The sequence below is a fragment of the Acipenser ruthenus genome, chromosome 29 (genome assembly GCF_902713425.1).
Source record: "Acipenser ruthenus chromosome 29, fAciRut3.2 maternal haplotype, whole genome shotgun sequence".
NCBI lineage: Eukaryota > Metazoa > Chordata > Actinopteri > Acipenseriformes > Acipenseridae > Acipenser > Acipenser ruthenus.
The window spans coordinates 14,685,061-14,703,903 of NC_081217.1; the positions used below are offsets into that span (position 1 = coordinate 14,685,061).

At 41.9% G+C, this 18,843-nt stretch overlaps 1 protein-coding gene across 3 annotated transcripts in view; it reads left to right on the top strand.

Moving 5' to 3' along the window:
- LOC131696604 (membrane-associated guanylate kinase, WW and PDZ domain-containing protein 3-like) overlaps positions 1–18,843 on the top strand; it is a 142,703-nt gene that overhangs the window by 81,516 nt on the left and 42,344 nt on the right. For all 3 annotated transcript variants that reach the window (XM_059004119.1, XM_059004118.1, XM_059004117.1), the window contains exons 2-8: positions 2,705–2,821; positions 5,456–5,575; positions 11,598–11,801; positions 12,496–12,664; positions 13,071–13,150; positions 14,710–14,767; positions 15,023–15,129. In XM_059004119.1, the coding sequence (XP_058860102.1) occupies positions 2,705–2,821; positions 5,456–5,575; positions 11,598–11,801; positions 12,496–12,664; positions 13,071–13,150; positions 14,710–14,767; positions 15,023–15,129 (855 nt within the window). The remainder of the gene's footprint in view (positions 1–2,704; positions 2,822–5,455; positions 5,576–11,597; positions 11,802–12,495; positions 12,665–13,070; positions 13,151–14,709; positions 14,768–15,022; positions 15,130–18,843) is intronic.

The window sequence follows — 18,843 nt, forward strand, 5'->3', positions numbered from 1 at the left end:
GCGTTGAAAATTCAGAATTCTGTTTATTTATTTAATTTTTTTTTTTGTATTCAGATTTATTGATGCAACAGAAAAACTGAAGTGGAAAACGAATTATGGGACCCTTGCTCTTACTTCACTCATTTATAACACTTGAATATAGAGTCCTGGTAAAATGATAGGAATGCGTGTGCCTGCGGGTATGGGTGTGTGAGAGAGAGAGAAATACGTGCTTTGTCCAGCGTAAGACTATTCGTTACATCAATTTGCACAGCTCAGTGAGCCCTGGCAGAAATGCTCTAATGTGGAGATGAGCAGTTAGGTACAATGGGTCGCATTGTATCTTCCCTGCAAAAAGATGGGCCAGTAATAAGAACATAAAAAAGTTTACAAACGAGAGGAGGCCATTTGCTTGTTTGGTTGTTAGTTGCTTATTGATCTCAGAATCTCTTCAACAACATTACTGGGGAGTTGGTTCCATATTTCCACGATTCTCTGTGTAAAAAAGTGCCTCCTATTTCCGGCTCAGTCATGTCTGCGGGACAGAGGCTGTGGGTAGTGAACTGTATGACGGGTTTGCTAATGATACCTGACATCAGTGTCACAAAGACAGGCTTGTAAGATACAAAGGGCTGGGTGGGGGTTCTGTATTCAGAGTGAAAAGTAAAAGCTCTGTATTGTTAACTTCACACTTGGGATTCCCATATTTGGAGTTGCCATGAAATTAGAAACAGGGTTTGCTTCCCAGGCTTGTCTGTTCTCATTTTGTTGAAGTCTATTTGCATAATAAGAGAAAACCCAGACATGACCAAGAAATATCAACTAAAGTTCAGTGTGCCACTTCCAAACCCAGCATGCTGCATGGTCTCGTTCTCATTGGACAGGCAGCATGCTGCGTGGTCTCGTTCTCATTGGACAGGCAGCATGCTGCGTGGTCTCGTTCTCATTGGACAGGCAGCATGCTGCGTGGTCTTGTTCTCATTGGACAGGCAGCATGCTGCATGGTTCCGTTCTCATTGGACAGGCAACACATTTTGGACTCCCTGCCAGAAACTGTGCCCCATTTCTTTTCATATTTTAATTTTTTTTTAATTTAGTAGTCGCCAGTTATTTTTATGGTTTTCTCCCCAATTTAGTAGTGTCCAATTATTTTTAGGCTCATCTACCACCCCTGTGCTGACTCGGGAGGGGCGAAGACGAACACACGCTGTTCTCCGAAGCGTGTGCTGTAAGCCGCCCGCTTAAATACACTGCAGACTCACCATGCAGCCACCCAGAGTTACAGCGTCGGAGGACAACGCAGCCCTAGGCAGTTTACAGGCAAGCCCGCAGGCGCCCGGCCAGACCACAGGGGTCGCTGGTGCACGGTGAGCCGAGGACACCTTGGCCGACCTAGCCCTCCCTCCCCTGGGCAGCGCTCGGCCAATTGTGAGTCACCCCCTGGGAGCTCCCATCGTCGGTCGGCAAAGGACTCAAACCGGCGACGTCGAGGCTATAGGGCGCATCTTGCACTCCACGCGGAGCGCCTTTACTGGATGCGCAACGCAGGAGCTCACTCATATTTCTTTTTTAATAGAGGCTTGGAGTTAGGTGAGACCATCCCTTATGTTTAAAAATAAACTCTGAAGCACATTAGTGTTCTGTTTATTTTCAATTTGTGTTTATGCATTTTATTTTTGTAATGGAGGATTTGTGAATACAGTGATTCATTAATGATTTGTGTTCCATTTAATAAAGCTTAGTAATTCTCTCTCTCTCTCTCTCCCTGTCTCTCTCTCCCCCCCTCTCTCTCTGTCTCTGTCTGGCTCTCTCTCTCTCTTCCCCCCTTTCTCCCCCCTCTCTCTCTGTCTCTCTCACTCTCTCTCTTCCCCCTCTTCTCCCCTCCCCTCCTCTCTTACTCAGCAGAGAGCAGTGGCTCTCTGGCTGCCACTGCTCTGTGCTGAGTAATGAGTTCCTTGCTTTTAAATCAGTGCAGGCATCAGACAGTGCTTATTATTAAGTGACTTTCAATATTACTTTGAAAGGGGATATTTATTAAGATGATAATTCAGACCAGTGAAAGCAAGCAACCATCCCTCCGCAAATGTAACTGCAGCAACACTTTGGCTACTGTCAATATTTAAACATCCCATCACCAAGCATACTGGATATGCATTTGAATGTTTGGGGGGGGGGGATTTCAAGCCTATAGATGCATTTTTATATAGAAAGAAAACACTTTTATAAAGTAAGCGATCATGAGATTGATATTGAACACAGAATGGATATCTGTGCATCCTTTAAAAAAAGAAAAAGAAAAAGAAACTAACAATGCATTTCTGGGTATTGTTTTTGGCAATGTGACCAAATGTTGATTATTTACAGAGCTGGATTGTGTTTCTTTTTTTCTTTCAGTGGAAACTTGGAAATATGTTCCTGTTCCATTATGTACGTGTTGAGAAAACAGTGCAGTTTGCAAACTAATGAATGAGAAAACAATTGAATGACCTTCCCTTCTACTTTGCTTGTTTATATCAGTTGAGTGTATGAGGGGGGGCTCGCTACCTTTCCTAGGCGGTTCAGCTTTGGCATTGTGACTCAAACTGCACTGTCTCCAACTTGCTTTGAAGGACAGGACAGACTTGTATGGAAATGTGCACCTTGGGAAATAGCCAGAAGCAAAACAGTTTGGGAGGGTAACTCAGACTGCAGTAATGAAGTCAATGCTCATTTTATTGTCTTGCAGGTAAAGTCCTGAACAGTGACCTGCGGCATTACCTCAGCCTGCAGTTTCAGAAAGGCTCCCTGGACCACAAGCTTCAGCAGGTGATTCGGGACAATCTCTACCTGAGGACCATACCCTGTGAGTGCACTACGTCTTATATATTATTCCACTACATCCTGCATATTATTCCACTACATCCTGCATATTATTCCACTACATCCTGCATATTATTCCACTACATCCTGCATATTCCACTACATCCTGCATACTCCACTACATCCTGCATAGTCCACTACATCCTGCATACTCCACTACATCCTGCATATTCCACTACATCCTGCATACTCCACTACATCCTGCATATTCCACTACATCCTGCATATTCCACTACATCCTGCATACTCCACTACATCCTGCATAGTCCACTACATCCTGCATACTCCACTACATCCTGCATATTCCACTACATCCTGCATACTCCACTACATCCTGCATATTCCACTACATCCTGCATACTCCACTACATCCTGCATATTATTCCACTACGTCCTGCATATTATTCCACTACATCCTGCATATTCCACTACATCCTGCATATTCCACTACATCCTGCATACTCCACTACATCCTGCATATTCCAATTCCACGAATGTGCCTCCCCTTTACAAGAGCCGCAGTTGTGAGACCCTGCTACTTGTGTTCTGTCTTATAGAGAATGAAAGTGCTTGTGGAATAGCATTATGGGACAAATGAGAGCACACCCATGCAGCATTATAACTAGTTCCTTGGTGTAAAGAGATGCCTTATAAAGGGACAGCGCTGTATTACACTCCATGCTCAAAGCAATGAGGGTGCATTACTGTAGTGTATTAAACAGTACATTTCTCAAATGAATTATTCACAAAATATAAATAATCCAGGATCTGTTTAAAAAAGGTAACGCTCTTCCTATCCTCCTTTTGCTGAAGGGGTTGACGGAGCTGTAAGCTGCTTGATCTATCAGTCTTTCCTTGTTCAAGTTATTAGCTGCCATTAAAGCTGCAGTGGGATGTGAGGTGTTTGTGCTCCAGTACCCGCCTGATTGCTTTTGACAAGGGCATGCTGTTCTTCATTTACTGCTCTTGAGCACAATCTTCAAATCCAGAAGCAGGAATGGGAGTTAGCACAATGTCTGCACGTATGTCTCTGTCTAAAGGAGTGTGACAGTCTGTTGTGCCGGGATTCAATTACTAATTAATTATTTACTTGAATCCCAGCACGTGAACTAATTCTGTGCAACCCCGTGCTTACATATTATTTTATTTCATTTAGTTTTCTTGACACCTGTTTTAGACCACTGCTGCTTTTAACTAGACCAGAGCTGCTTGTTTGCAGTGTTTCTGAGGGATCTCTATAAAAAGGCTCAACCATGACAAAGAATAAATACAAATCATGTCTGGAAATCAGGTCTGTGTCAGATTGAAATGATAGGACTTCTCACTGGAAGCAACAGAGTGCAGTGAACAACTCACCGCTCTCTGATTTCTTTCTCTTTCAAATAGTAACAAACATGAGGCTAAGCAAATCTCCTGGTGCTTATCTCATTTCTCAAGAGCCTGGTTTAGTGGTAATGTTGGAGGGGATGATATTGTACATTGGTGGGAGGAATACAAGCCCACTCTGTGGAATTCATTACGTTTAGCCAGGGATAGACGGGACCCGTGGCTCCGTGAATCGGACACATTGCAGGGATGCTTGTCTTTTAGGGTTAGAGTCCTGATTCCAGCCAGTTTTAAGAACTCCTCTTTCTAGGGCTGCGCAGAGTTAAAAGAGTATTGAAATCAGTGGAGGGAATGCAGAATTTCTACTGCCACTTTAAACATTAAGACATTTATTGATTTTGCTAAATTGATCTACGGAGCTCATGCAATTTTATAAGTGCAACTATGTGGCAAAGTGGTTTGTAGTGCTCCGGTGTACAGGTGATTCAAGGTGCTCCAGACAAAGGACAAACACAAAGTTCACAGGTCAGGTTCTTTAATTTCCTTGATGAGGTTTTTAAATAATCAAGCTGGCTCTACCCAGCAATGGGTATTGCCAGCGAAAACTGGACTCAAATAATAAAGCTGGCTCTACCCAGCAATGGGTATTGCAAGCGCCAAAAACAAGGGGTTGCAGTCCCGAAATAATAATTCAAACACAAAACACGTAACACAGTCACAAACAACATGTCTCCGGACTGTGTGCTCTGGTGCAGGTGCGGTGCTCTGAGTGCTGGTGCTTTTGTGCGTTCAGGTCCGGGCTGGCTTCTGGCTGCAGCTCCCGGCTTCTATCAGCCGTCTGGCGAAGACAAACACAACCGTTTTTATCAATGAAACACTGTTTCATTCACGTTTCCCGTCCTTGTTTCCTCCCATTAACCACAACAAAGGAACCGATTATGGCGTCACGTCCCCCTAAAGTACCCTAAGCCCCGCCCCCTCCGATAGCTAGTTCAATCACGTCTCCTCCGATTCATGACTGAAACTTCGCTCACCGTACTAGGGCAATGACTCCAGGTACCGTAACGCCTGCTAGCTGATGCTGTTTCACAAAGATGAAGCCATGAGGCCTTCTAGCTGTCTGATGCTGTTTCACAGAGATGAAGCCAAGAGGCCTGCTAGCTGTTTGATGCTGTTTCACAAAGATGAAGCCATGAGGCCTGCTAGCTGTTTGATGCTGTTTCACAAAGATGAAGCCTTGAGGCCTGCTTAGCTGTCTGATGCTGTTTCTGCTGTTCTGTTATTCATTCAGGCACTACAAGGCAGCCCAGGGACGGGGAGGTCCCAGGAGTGGACTACAACTTCATCAGTGTTGGGGAATTCAGGACCCTGGAGGATAGTGGGGCTCTGCTGGAGAGTGGAACATATGATGGTATGTTGGCTGATTGCAATCATTCGAACATAAGAACATTTACAAATGAGAGGAGGCCATTTGGCTTATCAATGCTTGTCCGGTTCCTAGCAGCTGATTGATCTGAAACTCTGGCGAGGTAACCCATTTCATGGGCTGTGAAAAGAAGTGTCTCATGCATACATTGGGTCTTCCTAAAGACCGCCATACACTAGGGCCTAGGCAGCTTTGACAGCCTGTCAGCTTAGCCTTAAACTCTCACTACTGCATAAGTATTATGGGTATTTTACAGGTATTACTGCAAAGTTTTTGCTTCTAAAATACAGCAGCATTAATACTTTATTACTTTTTTGTAAGGATAACATTCTTTTATATTCTATTTAAGTGGCACAAAATTTAAACAAAACATTTTGACTCTCTAATTTTATTCCTCATGTTGAAAAAAAAGCTTCATCTAGACAGCAAAAAAGACTGCGAGTGGTACAATACAGAGTGCTTTGATTTTTTATGTAAACAGTTCTTTGAAACAGTTCAAATCAATCACAGTGGCTGATTTTAGTGTGCTGGCACTGTCTTGGTAAATGCCTATCAGTTTGCACAGGTAGAGCTCAATAGGACCCATTGAGGGTCCAGAATATTTTTTTATCTCTGCATACCTGAATATGGGCTATTAAGCACATAACTATACAGTGTTATTCAAATGTAGATAAAACAGACTTAATTAAGCACTGAATTGAATCTAGTCTCCCCTCAATGTCTCCAGACAGTTGCCTAATTGAAGGAAAATGAAAGAGCTACAGTTGATGTTCCCCAAGGCTACCAGAGCCATAAAGCTGACTAAAAGCTGCTGAAAGTATATCCCTGAATTGTAATTAGGCTTCGACTGACTTTTGACTGTACTCTGTTGAAAAGTATAAATGCATCACTAATCTCCGTTGTTCTATGAATAGTTCTGGGGTTGAATGGTGGTTTGTGTGCAAACAGGTGTGTATCATATGTAAGCATTGTGAAGCATCAGTAAAAAAGTTCAGTTTGTTAAGGAGATGGGATTCAAGCCTAGAATCTCCATACCACAAGACTACCTTGCAAGATGGCTTCATATCTGATCTGTACAGCCTGCAGCTTATACACATGACATGGACTCATTGTATTAGCCTTTTCTTCCTGTCTCCAGGGGGTGAAGCCCCAAGGAGCCTCTGAAGGAAGGAGGCTTGTTTCTCTTCCTGACGTACTTCAGGGTGGACTTTGAAAGAGGAGAGTGTCTCTGATAAGCTGATCACATGACCTGGTGGGCAGGGAACTTCTGCTCGTCAGCCTGGTTAGCAGCAGGAGGGAACAGCTTAGTTTCTATCACTGTAGGAAAGTTTTTATAAATAAAACTATAAATTACAGAGAAACTGCAGGTTCAAGTCGATTTTATCCCCCATTCATCCAGTGAAAATAGTTGAGCCCAGATATGTCCTGGTGGCAAGATGCCAACATTAAAATCAAGCATTCCAAAATAGATCCACTTTTCTGCTATGCAAATAGTGCTTCCCAGTGTAAAAACTAGATCAACTAAAGTAAGAGTCTCAACAAAGTTGACTTTCCCCACAGTCAGTTATTGACATTTATTATACCATGCAGAGATTGATGAGGTGAGATTGTGTAGCATAAATTCAAGGTTAGTTTTGCATTCAGAACAGGTCTGAGAAACAATCAGATTCATAAATGAATCCTGGAGCTGTTCTATGCACATTGATTTACATGGCACTTCTGTCATATTTTAGGTTGTCAGTATTTGCCATTGTGTTTGCTGATTGTACTATACATAGTGCTAATCAATAAGACAACGCTGAAGTGGTCTTTTAGCTGAAACCAAGCAAAACAAAATCCCTGCAAAACAAATTCAGAGAGCTAGGAAGGAAATTAGAAGACAAAACCAAAACTGTGGTATTTTTGGGGATACTGCTGGCACCTTGCAAAGGACGATACAGACAGCTGGAAATAAATAATCTCAGTGCATGGCTGAAATCGTGGAGCACACAGGAAGGCTTCACCTTCCTTGAACATTGGAGCACATTCTACAACAAGAACTATCTATATAGGTGGGACGGACTGCACTTAAATAAAAAGGGAACCAATCTACTCAGAGAAAGGATCCTCGGAGGTTCAGAAGCATTTAAACTAGAAGTGAAGGCTGAGAAAACTGAAAAACAGAAGGTAGACCACATCAAAACAAGGCCAACAACTCCGATTAGATAGCCATTAAATGTATTTATGTAAATGATAGAATCTGAAGCTACTGCACTAACAAGTAACTACAATGTGATAGGTGTTACAGATACTTGGTTATCCGAGAGTGATGGAGACGAATATAATATTAGTGGGTATACACTATATAGGAAAGACAGGCAGTAGAGAAGAGGTGGAGGGGTAGTGCTATACATCAAAAATAGTCTTGTAGCCTAGGTGTTAAATCTGGTGTTAGCAATTACATACCAAAAGTAGACAAATCAAAATCTAAAACAAAATGGTTTAATAGATCAATTAAAAAAAATATTCAGAGAAAAAAGGCACTTTACAGAGCGTTTAAAAGGGACCAAGAACAAAGTACACAGAAAGAGTACTTGGGACTGCAAACGCAAGTCAAAAAGGAAGTTAGAAACACCAAGAGAATGAGCATTGCGAAGGGGGCCAAAACCAATTCCAAAAAGTCTTTCCAATATAATAACAGCAAGAGAACATTCAAGGAGGAGGTAAAATGTCTAAGAGATCAATCAGTCAGTCACATTTATTTTGTATAATTTTTTTTGTATAAGAGATAAAAATGACAAAATTATAGATGAAGAGAAAAAAATAGCAAATATATTAAGTGATTACTTTTCACAAGTTTTTACAAAGGAGGATATGGACGCCATGCCCCACATGTCGACCTGTTCCTATCCAGTTTTAAATAACTTTAGCATAACAGAGGCAGAAGTGTTAAAGGGACTAGGAGCTCTTAAAATAAACAAATCCCCTGGGCCAGATGAGATCCTCCCAATAGTACTCAAAGAAATGAAAAGTTATTTACAAATCACTAAATAAGATCATGCAACAGTCTCTTGACCAGGGGTTGTACGACAGACTGGAGAATTGCAAACGTAATTCCGATCCACAAAAAGGGAGACAAAACCGAACCAGATAACTACAGACCAATAAGCCTGACTCCTATTATATGTAAACTTATGGAAACTATAGTAAGATCCAAAATGGAAAATTACCTATATGGTAACAGTATCCTGGGAGACAGTCAGCATGGTTTTAGGAAAGGGAGATCGTGTCTAACTAACCTGCTTGATTTTTTTGAGGATGCAACATCGACAATGGATAATTGCAAAGCATACGACACGGTTTATTTAGACTTCCAGAAAGCTTTTGACAAAGTCCTGCATAAAACATGAATTCTCAAACGGAACGCAGTAGGGATTCAAGGAAATGCATGCACATGGATTAGGGAGTGGTTAACTCCCTAATCTGGTCACCTCGCTACAAAAAGGATATTGCTGCTCTAGAAAGAGTGCAAAGAAGAGTGACCAGAATTATTCTGGTTTTAAAAGGCATGTCGTATGCAGACAGGCTAAAAGAATTGAGTCTATTCAGTCTTGAACAAAGAAGACTGAGGCGATCTGATTCAAGCATTCAAAATTAGATAAAGGGGCATTCAGAACAGAAAATAGGAGGCACTTTTTTACACAGAGAATTGTGGGAGTCTGGAACCAACTCCCCAGTAATGTTGTTGAAGCTGACACCCTGGGATCCTTCAAGAAGCTGCTTGATTGAGATTCTGGGATCAGTAAGCTACTAACAACCAAACGAGCAAGATGGGCCGAATGGCCTCCTCTTGTTTGTATTAAACACCATGAGGGTCTATTGAACTTTTGCATTAGAACATTAACCCAGCACCCTTAGCCTGGGGAAACTGAACACAATCTCAACTCTTCCATTGTTAGTTACACACATGAATTATAAGAGCTCCTTTCAGCTCTAATTGAGCTGTGAAGGGAAGGAGAGGCGATAGTAGTAGAGATAACATATTTCCACAGAGTATCTAAAACAGATGCATGTCAGAGGGCTTGCTGCCAGGACTTCATATGGCCACATGATAGGATGAAAACATTTTTTCATAGCTGTTTTACAAGGCCAGCGGAACAGAGTACAGTGATTCCAAATGTGAACGAAACAGCAGTGAGTGAGTCGAGCATCTGTACCTGCATTGGATTCCTAGTGGCTGTGATGTGGACTTGAACACACGCACAAGTTCCACAATTCAGGTGGTTTCAATTGAAGCTCAAGCCCTGTCTATTTGACCTGGCCCTTCACTCCTAATCTCTCGGTAATGTTGAAGGCCTGCTGCAGTGTTCAGGTTCATGTGTTGGACTGTTTGTCCTGCCCTGCTGGTCTCTAATGTAAACTAAGGGGCACGTGTGTTGAGTTCCTCTTATAGAATTATACACCAATGCACATAATATTCTGAAAAATATAGTAATGGAATGGTGAAGTGGTAGGTGTGGTCACCTTTCAGTTTGGAGGTCATGTCTGCAGGAAGGAAAATTACCTGGTTTTAATGCTTTATTTATTAACCTGAATCTCTTATTTGAAGAGGTGCCAGTTCTGATGTTTACAGTCAGCAAGCACCAAAGCAGCTCTCCCGCTTTATATTAATTTAGCAAAGGGCCCATTTGCAGAAATTACTTGAGCCACAAATCAGGGGAGCGGCCTGAGTCCCAGAAATGCAGCCTTGTGTTTGACAATAAAGGGGTGTGGGGTAAGTAGGGCTCCTGTGTTTCACAGTGAATAAGCATTCTTATAAAGGGGTGTGGGGTAAGTAGGGCTCCTGTGTTTCACAGTGAATAAGCATTCTTATAAAGGGGTGTGGGGTAAGTAGGGCTCCTGTTGGGAAATGTTTGTTTAGTGTAAAGTAGGTGCAAAATGTTGCAGAATTAAAATCTCAGGAGGGTCCAAATGAGTGTGAATTGGCACTGGCCCTAAACAGCAGCTAAATTTTAATGAGGCTTCCTAGGATTCTCGTTGTACTGTTTGCAGACACTGTGCATACAGAGCTGGCACAGCTGATGAGACTAAGGTGTTATGTACTTAAATTCATATTTAATCAAAGACAGACAATTAGCTGGTGCATGGGATCATTCACTAGCCTTGTATGCCTTTTGAAGAAACAATAATGTTGTTTAAAAATAGGTGTTTGGTTTACCCTTGGTAGGCATTTCTTTTCTAGTTCTGTCCCAGGCTGCGAGAGTGCCCAATCTGGTGCATGTGAAATGCTGAGTTGATAAACTGAATATAAAGTACAAAGAAGTGCAGTCTTTCATTGACAGAATTCAGACTTTTAAAATAGATTTATATTGACCAACCCTGGAGTAAATGTTTGTTTGAACAGGACCTGTTTTCTATAACATTTACCAGCAACTTATCAGACCCTGAACCCAGCAGATCTTTCTTAACTATGAACCATTTCAGGATGACCTGTTAGTCAGTGTCTCTTGATGTTTGGAAAACGGTGTGGAATAAAGAACTGACCTAACATTTTCCATTGCTGGAATCTTTTGTAATGAAGTAATCTGTGGGGAAAAAAAGCAAATTCTTTCCATTTTCATTTTTCCCTAATAATGTTGGAAATGTGCCAGTGCGGGTGTTTTTAGATCGGAGTGATGCAACAGGCATTGGTATTCATGGACATGACTCCCTTGTTTTTCAAACATGCTACACCCTGGCAGAGATAATTTAGTGTCCCTGCAACTAAAACTTCCTCTGTAAACAAAGCGTGCAGTCATCAAAGTCAGATCACCAGCATTCAGTTATTTGAGTTATTATTTGTATTGCAGTCCCTCTCTTGAGTTACAGACAGTGTCTCCGAGGCTGTCTGTAATGCTGTACGTTGCGTGCACTGGAAAGCAATGCAAAGTTAAAACAAAAAAAAAAATCCTTGATAAAATAATCTCCCCAAAACTGACCACTGAGTGTTGGGGGAGTCAGTGCTGTAACTGTGTGTGTTTCCTGTCAGGTAATTACTATGGCACCCCGAAGCCTCCTGCCGAACCCAGTCCCATACAGCCGGACCTAGTGGACCAGGTTCTGTTCGATGAGGAGTTTGGCAGCGAGGTCCAGCGGAAACGAACCACCTCAGTCAGCAAGATGGAGCGGAACGATAGTACAGCGCCGGAGGAAGAAGAGGACGAGGACAAAGCAATGGTCAACGGGGTCCTGGGTCAGTCCATTTATTCATTCACCTGCTCCACATTCTCTGTGATTTTAGTTGTAGATTTAAATCATTGTGTTACCCTTACCTGACCCCTCTATAATGGGTGCAGCACTGGTAAGGCCTCCTCCCTTTACCAGGCCAGTTTGAATCCATACCTAATGTGAGGTTTACTTTCACTTCTTTCTACTGTAACAAGAGCAGCCATCGCTAATCATGAGAAAACTATTTCCCAGTTTCCACCGGGGCCTAAGGGCTCGTACATCAAAGCTGCAATTATTTAACAGACTGCCTTCTCATCAGTGATCTATTCAGAAACTGTGTGGGTTGGGGGATTAAACCCTATTATAAGAATTGCTTATTAAAGAAAACAAATAACGTGCTGTCCTAAAATTTCTGGACACATCAAAGTTGCTGTGTTCAGGAAACTGTATGTGTGTACTACCCTCTAAATATTGAGACAGGCAAACAGAGTTGAGGAAAAAAGTTGGTGATTTAAACAGATCACATGGTGTAGATTTGTATGTCACATACAGGTTCACTGTATTGATCTAAGAGGATTGAAATATTGTGGTTGCGGAGTCATAGAAACAGAGTTGTCATCAGCCCGACAATCAGTACAAGACTGGCAAACAATGCACTGCAGTACAGCGGAATATTTATTTATTTATATTATTATTCGTATTAAAATGACATTTTTCAGAGGACAAGGATTCTTCTGAATGGAGGAAGACCGTCCCGAGTTATACTCAGTCGAACAGCTCCATGGATTTCAGATTCTGGAACTCTTTGCCAAGAGATGAGAACCAGGAGCCTCTACCCAAGAACTGGGAGATGGCCTACACTGAGTCAGGGATGGTCTACTTCATCGAGTGAGTCCAGCTGTCTCTGAGGCTGAGCTGAGAGCACAGAGCTATTTTGTAATGGTGGTTGTTGTCCCTTTTACATGGTAACTTTCTAACTGTGCTGCGACCAAAATGGAGTATCCAAAATAAATATAATAATAATAAACAACTGTATCAGTACAATTGATAAGTATAGAAAAGAACATACATAAATCAAATGTAACAAATTATCGCAGCATTGTAGTTGTTTTTTTTTTTGTATTCACTTTAACAAGAGTAGTCCAAGATGTATTAGGAAAGTGCATCACATAGAAATCCTGTTTGTATTGCATTCTGTATTCCATTCTTGATTCATGTCAATTGAAATATAAAATAGCTCTTCAATGAGTCTTTTACTATGACGTGCTGTATATCATTTTCCTTCTCTCCATAGCCACAACACAAAAACAACCACCTGGCTCGACCCTCGTCTGGCTAAGAAAGCCAAGCCCCCAGAGAAGTGTGACGATGGAGGTACGTGGAGGCCACCTGGTTGCTTTATCATAGTGCTGGCAGAGAGCACCGCAAGGAGGAGCGGGATTTCAGTCCTGCTCAGTGACAGCGACCTGACAGGAACAGAGGGGGGGTTCATTTGAATGATCTCCTCTCTGGGAAACTGGATACTGAGTAGGACTTAACACATGATCCTGAGTAGCAATGTCATTTCATTTGCTGAAGATAGGGCTTGCTGTGTATATTTCACTCCTTTAGTCTGCCAAGAATAATACAGAAAGTGGACTAAATAAGTGCAAACGATACTGAAGTATGGAGGATATTTTATGCCCAAAAAAATACATACATAAATATCTAAATAAATAAATGTTTCTACATTTAATTATTTATTTCGACTTTTCCCAATTGCTTTTTACACTTCATTTTGACCTTTTACATTTCTGCTTCAGCACCCGTGTCAATCAAAGTGAGTGGGCGGTATCATTCACACCATTGGCTGACCACAGAGATTAATTACACCCCCCCCCCCCCTCCAATCTGATCTAACCTATTTGATGATTTGTTAATGGTGTTCCCCGCGATCGAAGACATACTATCTTGCTGACTGCAGCAGACACCAGGTGTTCTCGGTGGATAGGTTAGGAGACAATCACCGTGTTTTCCTCATGGCATAACTATGCAAAACTGGTGTGCTTTTAGACTCATGCTATTTTAACGTAAATACATTATTTATTGCATCCAATTGTAATCTCTTACTGTCTGGAACATTTCACCCATTTACAAAAGCAAATGCGAAAGGAGTCATTTGAGTCATGTTTCAGGATTTGAGACTTAATTATCTCGATTTGTCATGAAGAAACATACGTACATATATGCCCTTTCCATTATACAGTAGGCTACGTCATACAACCGTTCACAGCTCCTGAAGACTAATACGCCATTAAAGTGTTCATGATAAGGAGTAAACTGAGGCATGCGTGTCTCAGTGACCTTATTATTGGGATGACACATGGATGATCAAGCCCGATCCTGCTTTTGTTTTACAGAAAGTGGAGTATCTGCAACACAAAATGTAGCTCATCTACCAAAATGACAGCATTGCAAAGACTGGGAGAGACATGACAAAAGAAGAGAATCAAATTAGGCTTCCACAATCTCTTACAAATACTAACTACTAACTCGTGCACACATGATACTTTTTTTGTTTTGTTATTCACACCATGTCCCTTTAGGGGTTCTGTACTAAACCACTGTGCATAAATATTTCATTTTTGTTTAGCAGCTCTCAAAGGTTACAGTCAGTTTAAAATGATCATCCATCCATCAGGCAAAGGCTTTTTAAAAAACGCTAGCAGGAACACTGTTCTCTTAATGAATCTGACTGTCAGCGTGCCATGTCTGGAGGGGCAAATGTTTTACTGAATATCTCAAATTATGTACTTGTTATTATAGGTGTTACTGAAATGTTATTGAATCCAGTATTTTTTTTCTTTGAGTCTCAGTGTTTCCCTGAATGTAAAAAATCTGCACATCTCAGGAGCCGTACTTGTGAAAACAAAACTTCTCTCTTTCATCCACAGAGCTTCCTTATGGCTGGGAGAAGATAGAGGACCCGCAGTACGGCACCTACTACGTTGAGTAAGATCACTGGCAATTAACAGCGTTAAGTCATCAGCGCCACATGAAACTTTAATATACTCCTCACAAATAAGTAAATTGCACAAAAAAACACACAGTTTAATCAGAGCTAAGAGCTTGTAGATGAATTCTGTATTTTTTAACATTTGATGTGTGATAGAGTCATAAAATAATTGCAGTTCAGTCACTCGCATAGGCAGCAGAAGGGTTATGAATTACCACAAATAAATGGTGATGGTTTTCATGATATTTCAGTCACATCAACCAGAGGACCCAGTTTGAAAACCCGGTGCTTGAAGCAAAGAAGAAACTGACTCAGGAAGGCCTGGATAAACCCCAGCAGGCAGCAGCGCCCCCTACAGGTAGAGTATAGAGTTTGTAAGTTGATAAAACCCTTTTGATCTACTGCAGTGCTGTCCAGCAGATGGCCTCTTTGAAGTGGTGAGCAAATATTCTAAATTAATTAGTATGTATTACCTTGGATGAGCACAGTACGGGTTTACAGAAAACCTGGGAAGAATTTCAATAATGTGCAGTGCTGATTATTAAACTCCTGCAGCACGAGATCAATGCAAATGGACCTGCTTTTGATGTTTTCCATATATATATATACACTACCGGTCAGTTTTAGTTTTAGAACACCCCCATTTTTCCAGTTTTTATTGAAATTTAAGCAGTTCAAGTCCAGTGAATAACCTGAAATGGTACAAAGGTAAGCGGTAAACTGCTGAGGTTAAAAAAAAAAGTTTAGGTTACCAAAAACTGAAAAATAATGTACATTTCAGAGTTATACAAAAAAGCCTTTTTCAGGGAACAAGTAATGGGTTAACAACTTACAGCTGTTCTGCAGCAATGGAAGTAAATTAAGCCTTGAAAGTTGATGCTAACAATTCCTACAGGTGTCCCAACTTTTGTTGATTACTTACAAACCGTATAAAAGCAGTGTTGGAACAGACTGTGTTACTACACCCTCTTAAGCATTATTTGGACAGTATTGTACTGCAGGAAGTAGTATATTGCTCTCATAATGGTGAGAAAAAGGCAATTAACAAAGGAAGACAGACAGACCATTATAACCCTTAAAAGTGTAGGTCTTTCCTTTAGAGAAATTGCAAAGAAAGCCAAGGTGTCAGTGAGTACAGTTTCCTACACCATCAAAAGGCACTTGGAAACTGGAGGAAACTCTGACAGGAAGAGGTCTGGCAGACCCAAAGCCACAACAGAATCAGAAGACAAGTTTCTGAGAGTCAACAGCTTGCGTGATAGGCGGCTCACAGGACAACAGCTTCAAGCACAGCTTAACACTGGTCAAAGTAAGCAAGTCTCAGTCAACTGTGAAGAGAAGACTTTGAGCTGCAGGTTTGACAGGTCGAGTGGCAGTAAGAAAGCCATTGCTAAGATGGCAAAATAAGAAAAAGAGGCTTGCCTGGGCCATGAAGCACAGCCAGTGGACTACTGAAGACTGGAAGAAGGTCTTATGGACCGATGAATCAAAATTTGAAATCTTCGGTTCATCACGCAGGGTTTTTGTACGCCGTGGAGTAGGCGAAAGGATGGTTCCTCGGTATGTGACACCAACTGTCAAACATGGAGGAGGAAGCGTGATGGTCTGGGGCGCTTTTGCTGGATCCAGAGTCGGCGACTTGCACAGAGTGAGTGGCACCCTGAACCAAAACTGCTACCACAGCATTTTACAGCGCCATGCAATACCCTCTGGTATACGCCTAGTTGGTCAGGGGTTCATCCTACAGCAAGATAATGAACCAAAACATACCTCCAGGCTATGTCAGAACTACCTTAGAAGAAAAGAACAAGACGGTAGGCTTCAAATCATGGAATGGCCAGCACAGTCTCCAGACTTAAACCCCATCGAGCTGGTTTGGGATGAACTGGACAGAAGGGTGAAAGCAAAGCAACCTACAAGTGCAACACATTTGTGGGAACTTCTGCAACAGTGTTGGGAAGAACTTTCCGAACAATATTTGATTTCCATTGTAGAAAGAATGCCACGAGTGTGTTCAGATGTTATATCTGCAAAAGGTGGCTACTTTGATGAGTCAAAAATTTAGATTAAATTTTGTTAAACAAAACGATTCCATGATTTATTTTTTTATCTCCAATTGTTTATTTGTTCTATGCTTTAATTTCAGAGTACAGAGACATTAAACTGCATAAATTTCAATAAAAACTGGAAAAATGGAGGTGTTCTAAAACTTTTGACCGGTAGTGTATATATAGAGAGAGAGAGAGAGACACACACACACACATACACACACACACAGCATAGCGGGAGTGTGTGCTACCTTTAATGTTTTCATACAGTGTAACTTTTTTATGAGGGTTGTTTTGTAAACAATTGCCTGCTGATTTACTCAAGGCTCTGTGTGAACAAGATAGTTTATCTCAATAGATACACAGTGTGTGTATGTATGTGTGTGTATATGTGTATGTATGTATATGTACACACAGCAGCCACCCCCATGGTGTGTTTCTCCAGTGACTTTATGCACAGTGTGGAACCAGGGCGCTCTGGTCATGTTGACAAGCTTGCTGTTTCCGACCTGTACTGTAGAAGTATTATCAGAATAAGGGTTTCAACCTTAGAATTCTTATTCAGCCCTTCACCCAAGCACTTGTTTTGTTTTATTTTTAGTTTAAGGCTACCCGTATCTGTATGAAATATTAAACTGAGATTACTCTGATGAATAGCAGATGGCTGTATGTCAGCCCACTCGCCCCTAAAGTATTGGTGTTTTAGAGTGTGTCTTGTTGGATCAAAGGGGATCAAGCTTTGGCTAGTCACTCAGTCAGGACTCAGGGCAGCTGTTCATCTGGAAGCAGAGGCAGTGAAGACATCATGCAGCTGGACTGTGATCGGGGACGCTGATGAGAATCGAGTCTGAGGAGGAAGAGCGTCCTTGACTGTTTTAGGAAATGAAAAAGCAGTGAATTGCTAATGGCACTCTGTCGAGTTTGTTTTGTTGATTTTTAGACTTTATAAAAGTTAAATGAAGTAATGCTGCCTAGTGGTTTGATTAACTGGTTATGAATCCCTCTGCCACTGGCTTAGGCTTAGATCCCAGGGAAATCCAGAATGAATTATTTAATTTGTGAGGGTACTGATAGTCTTTCCATTAATTATATATTAATGCCAGATTAAAACCCTGAAGACAGAATCTTCACACTGGCAGAGGCGTGTTAGCCCTTATCTTCACACTGGCAGAGACGCATTAGCTCCTATCTTCACACTGGCAGAGGCGCGTTAGCCCTTATCTTCACATTGGCAGAGGCGTGTTAGCCCTTATCTTCACACTGGCAGAGGCGCGTTAGCCCTTATCTTCACACTGGCAGAGACGCATTAGCTCCTATCTTCACACTGGCAGAGGCGCGTTAGCCCTTATCTTCACATTGGCAGAGGCGTGTTAGCCCTTATCTTCACACTGGCAGAGGCGCGTTAGCCCCTATCTTCACACTGGCAGAGACAGCCTGTGCTATGCATTGTGTGGATGTGAAGCTCTGGACTGCCTGTGCTATGCATTGTGTGGATGTGAAGCTCTGGACTGCCTGTGCTATGCATTGTGTGGATGTGAAGCTCTGGACTGCCTGTGCTATGCATTGTGTGGATGTGAAGCTCTGGATAGCCTGTGCTATGCATTGTGTGGATGTGAAGCTCTGGATAGCCTGTGCTATGCATTGTGTGGATGTGAAGCTCTGGATAGCCTGTGCTATGCATTGTGTGGATGTGAAGCTCTGGATAGCCTGTGCTATGCATTGTGTGGATGTGAAGCTCTGGACTGCCTGTGCTATGCATTGTGTGGATGTGAAGCTCTGGACTGCCTGTGCTATGCATTGTGTGGATGTGAAGCTCTGGATAGCCTGTGCTATGCATTGTGTGGATGTGAAGCTCTGGATATCCTGTGCTATGCATTGTGTGGATGTGAAGCTCTGGACAGCCTGTGCTATGCATTGTGTGGATGTGAAGCTCTGGACTGCCTGTGCTATGCATTGTGTGGATGTGAAGCTCTGGATAGCCTGTGCTATGCATTGTGTGGATGTGAAGCTCTGGATAGCCTGTG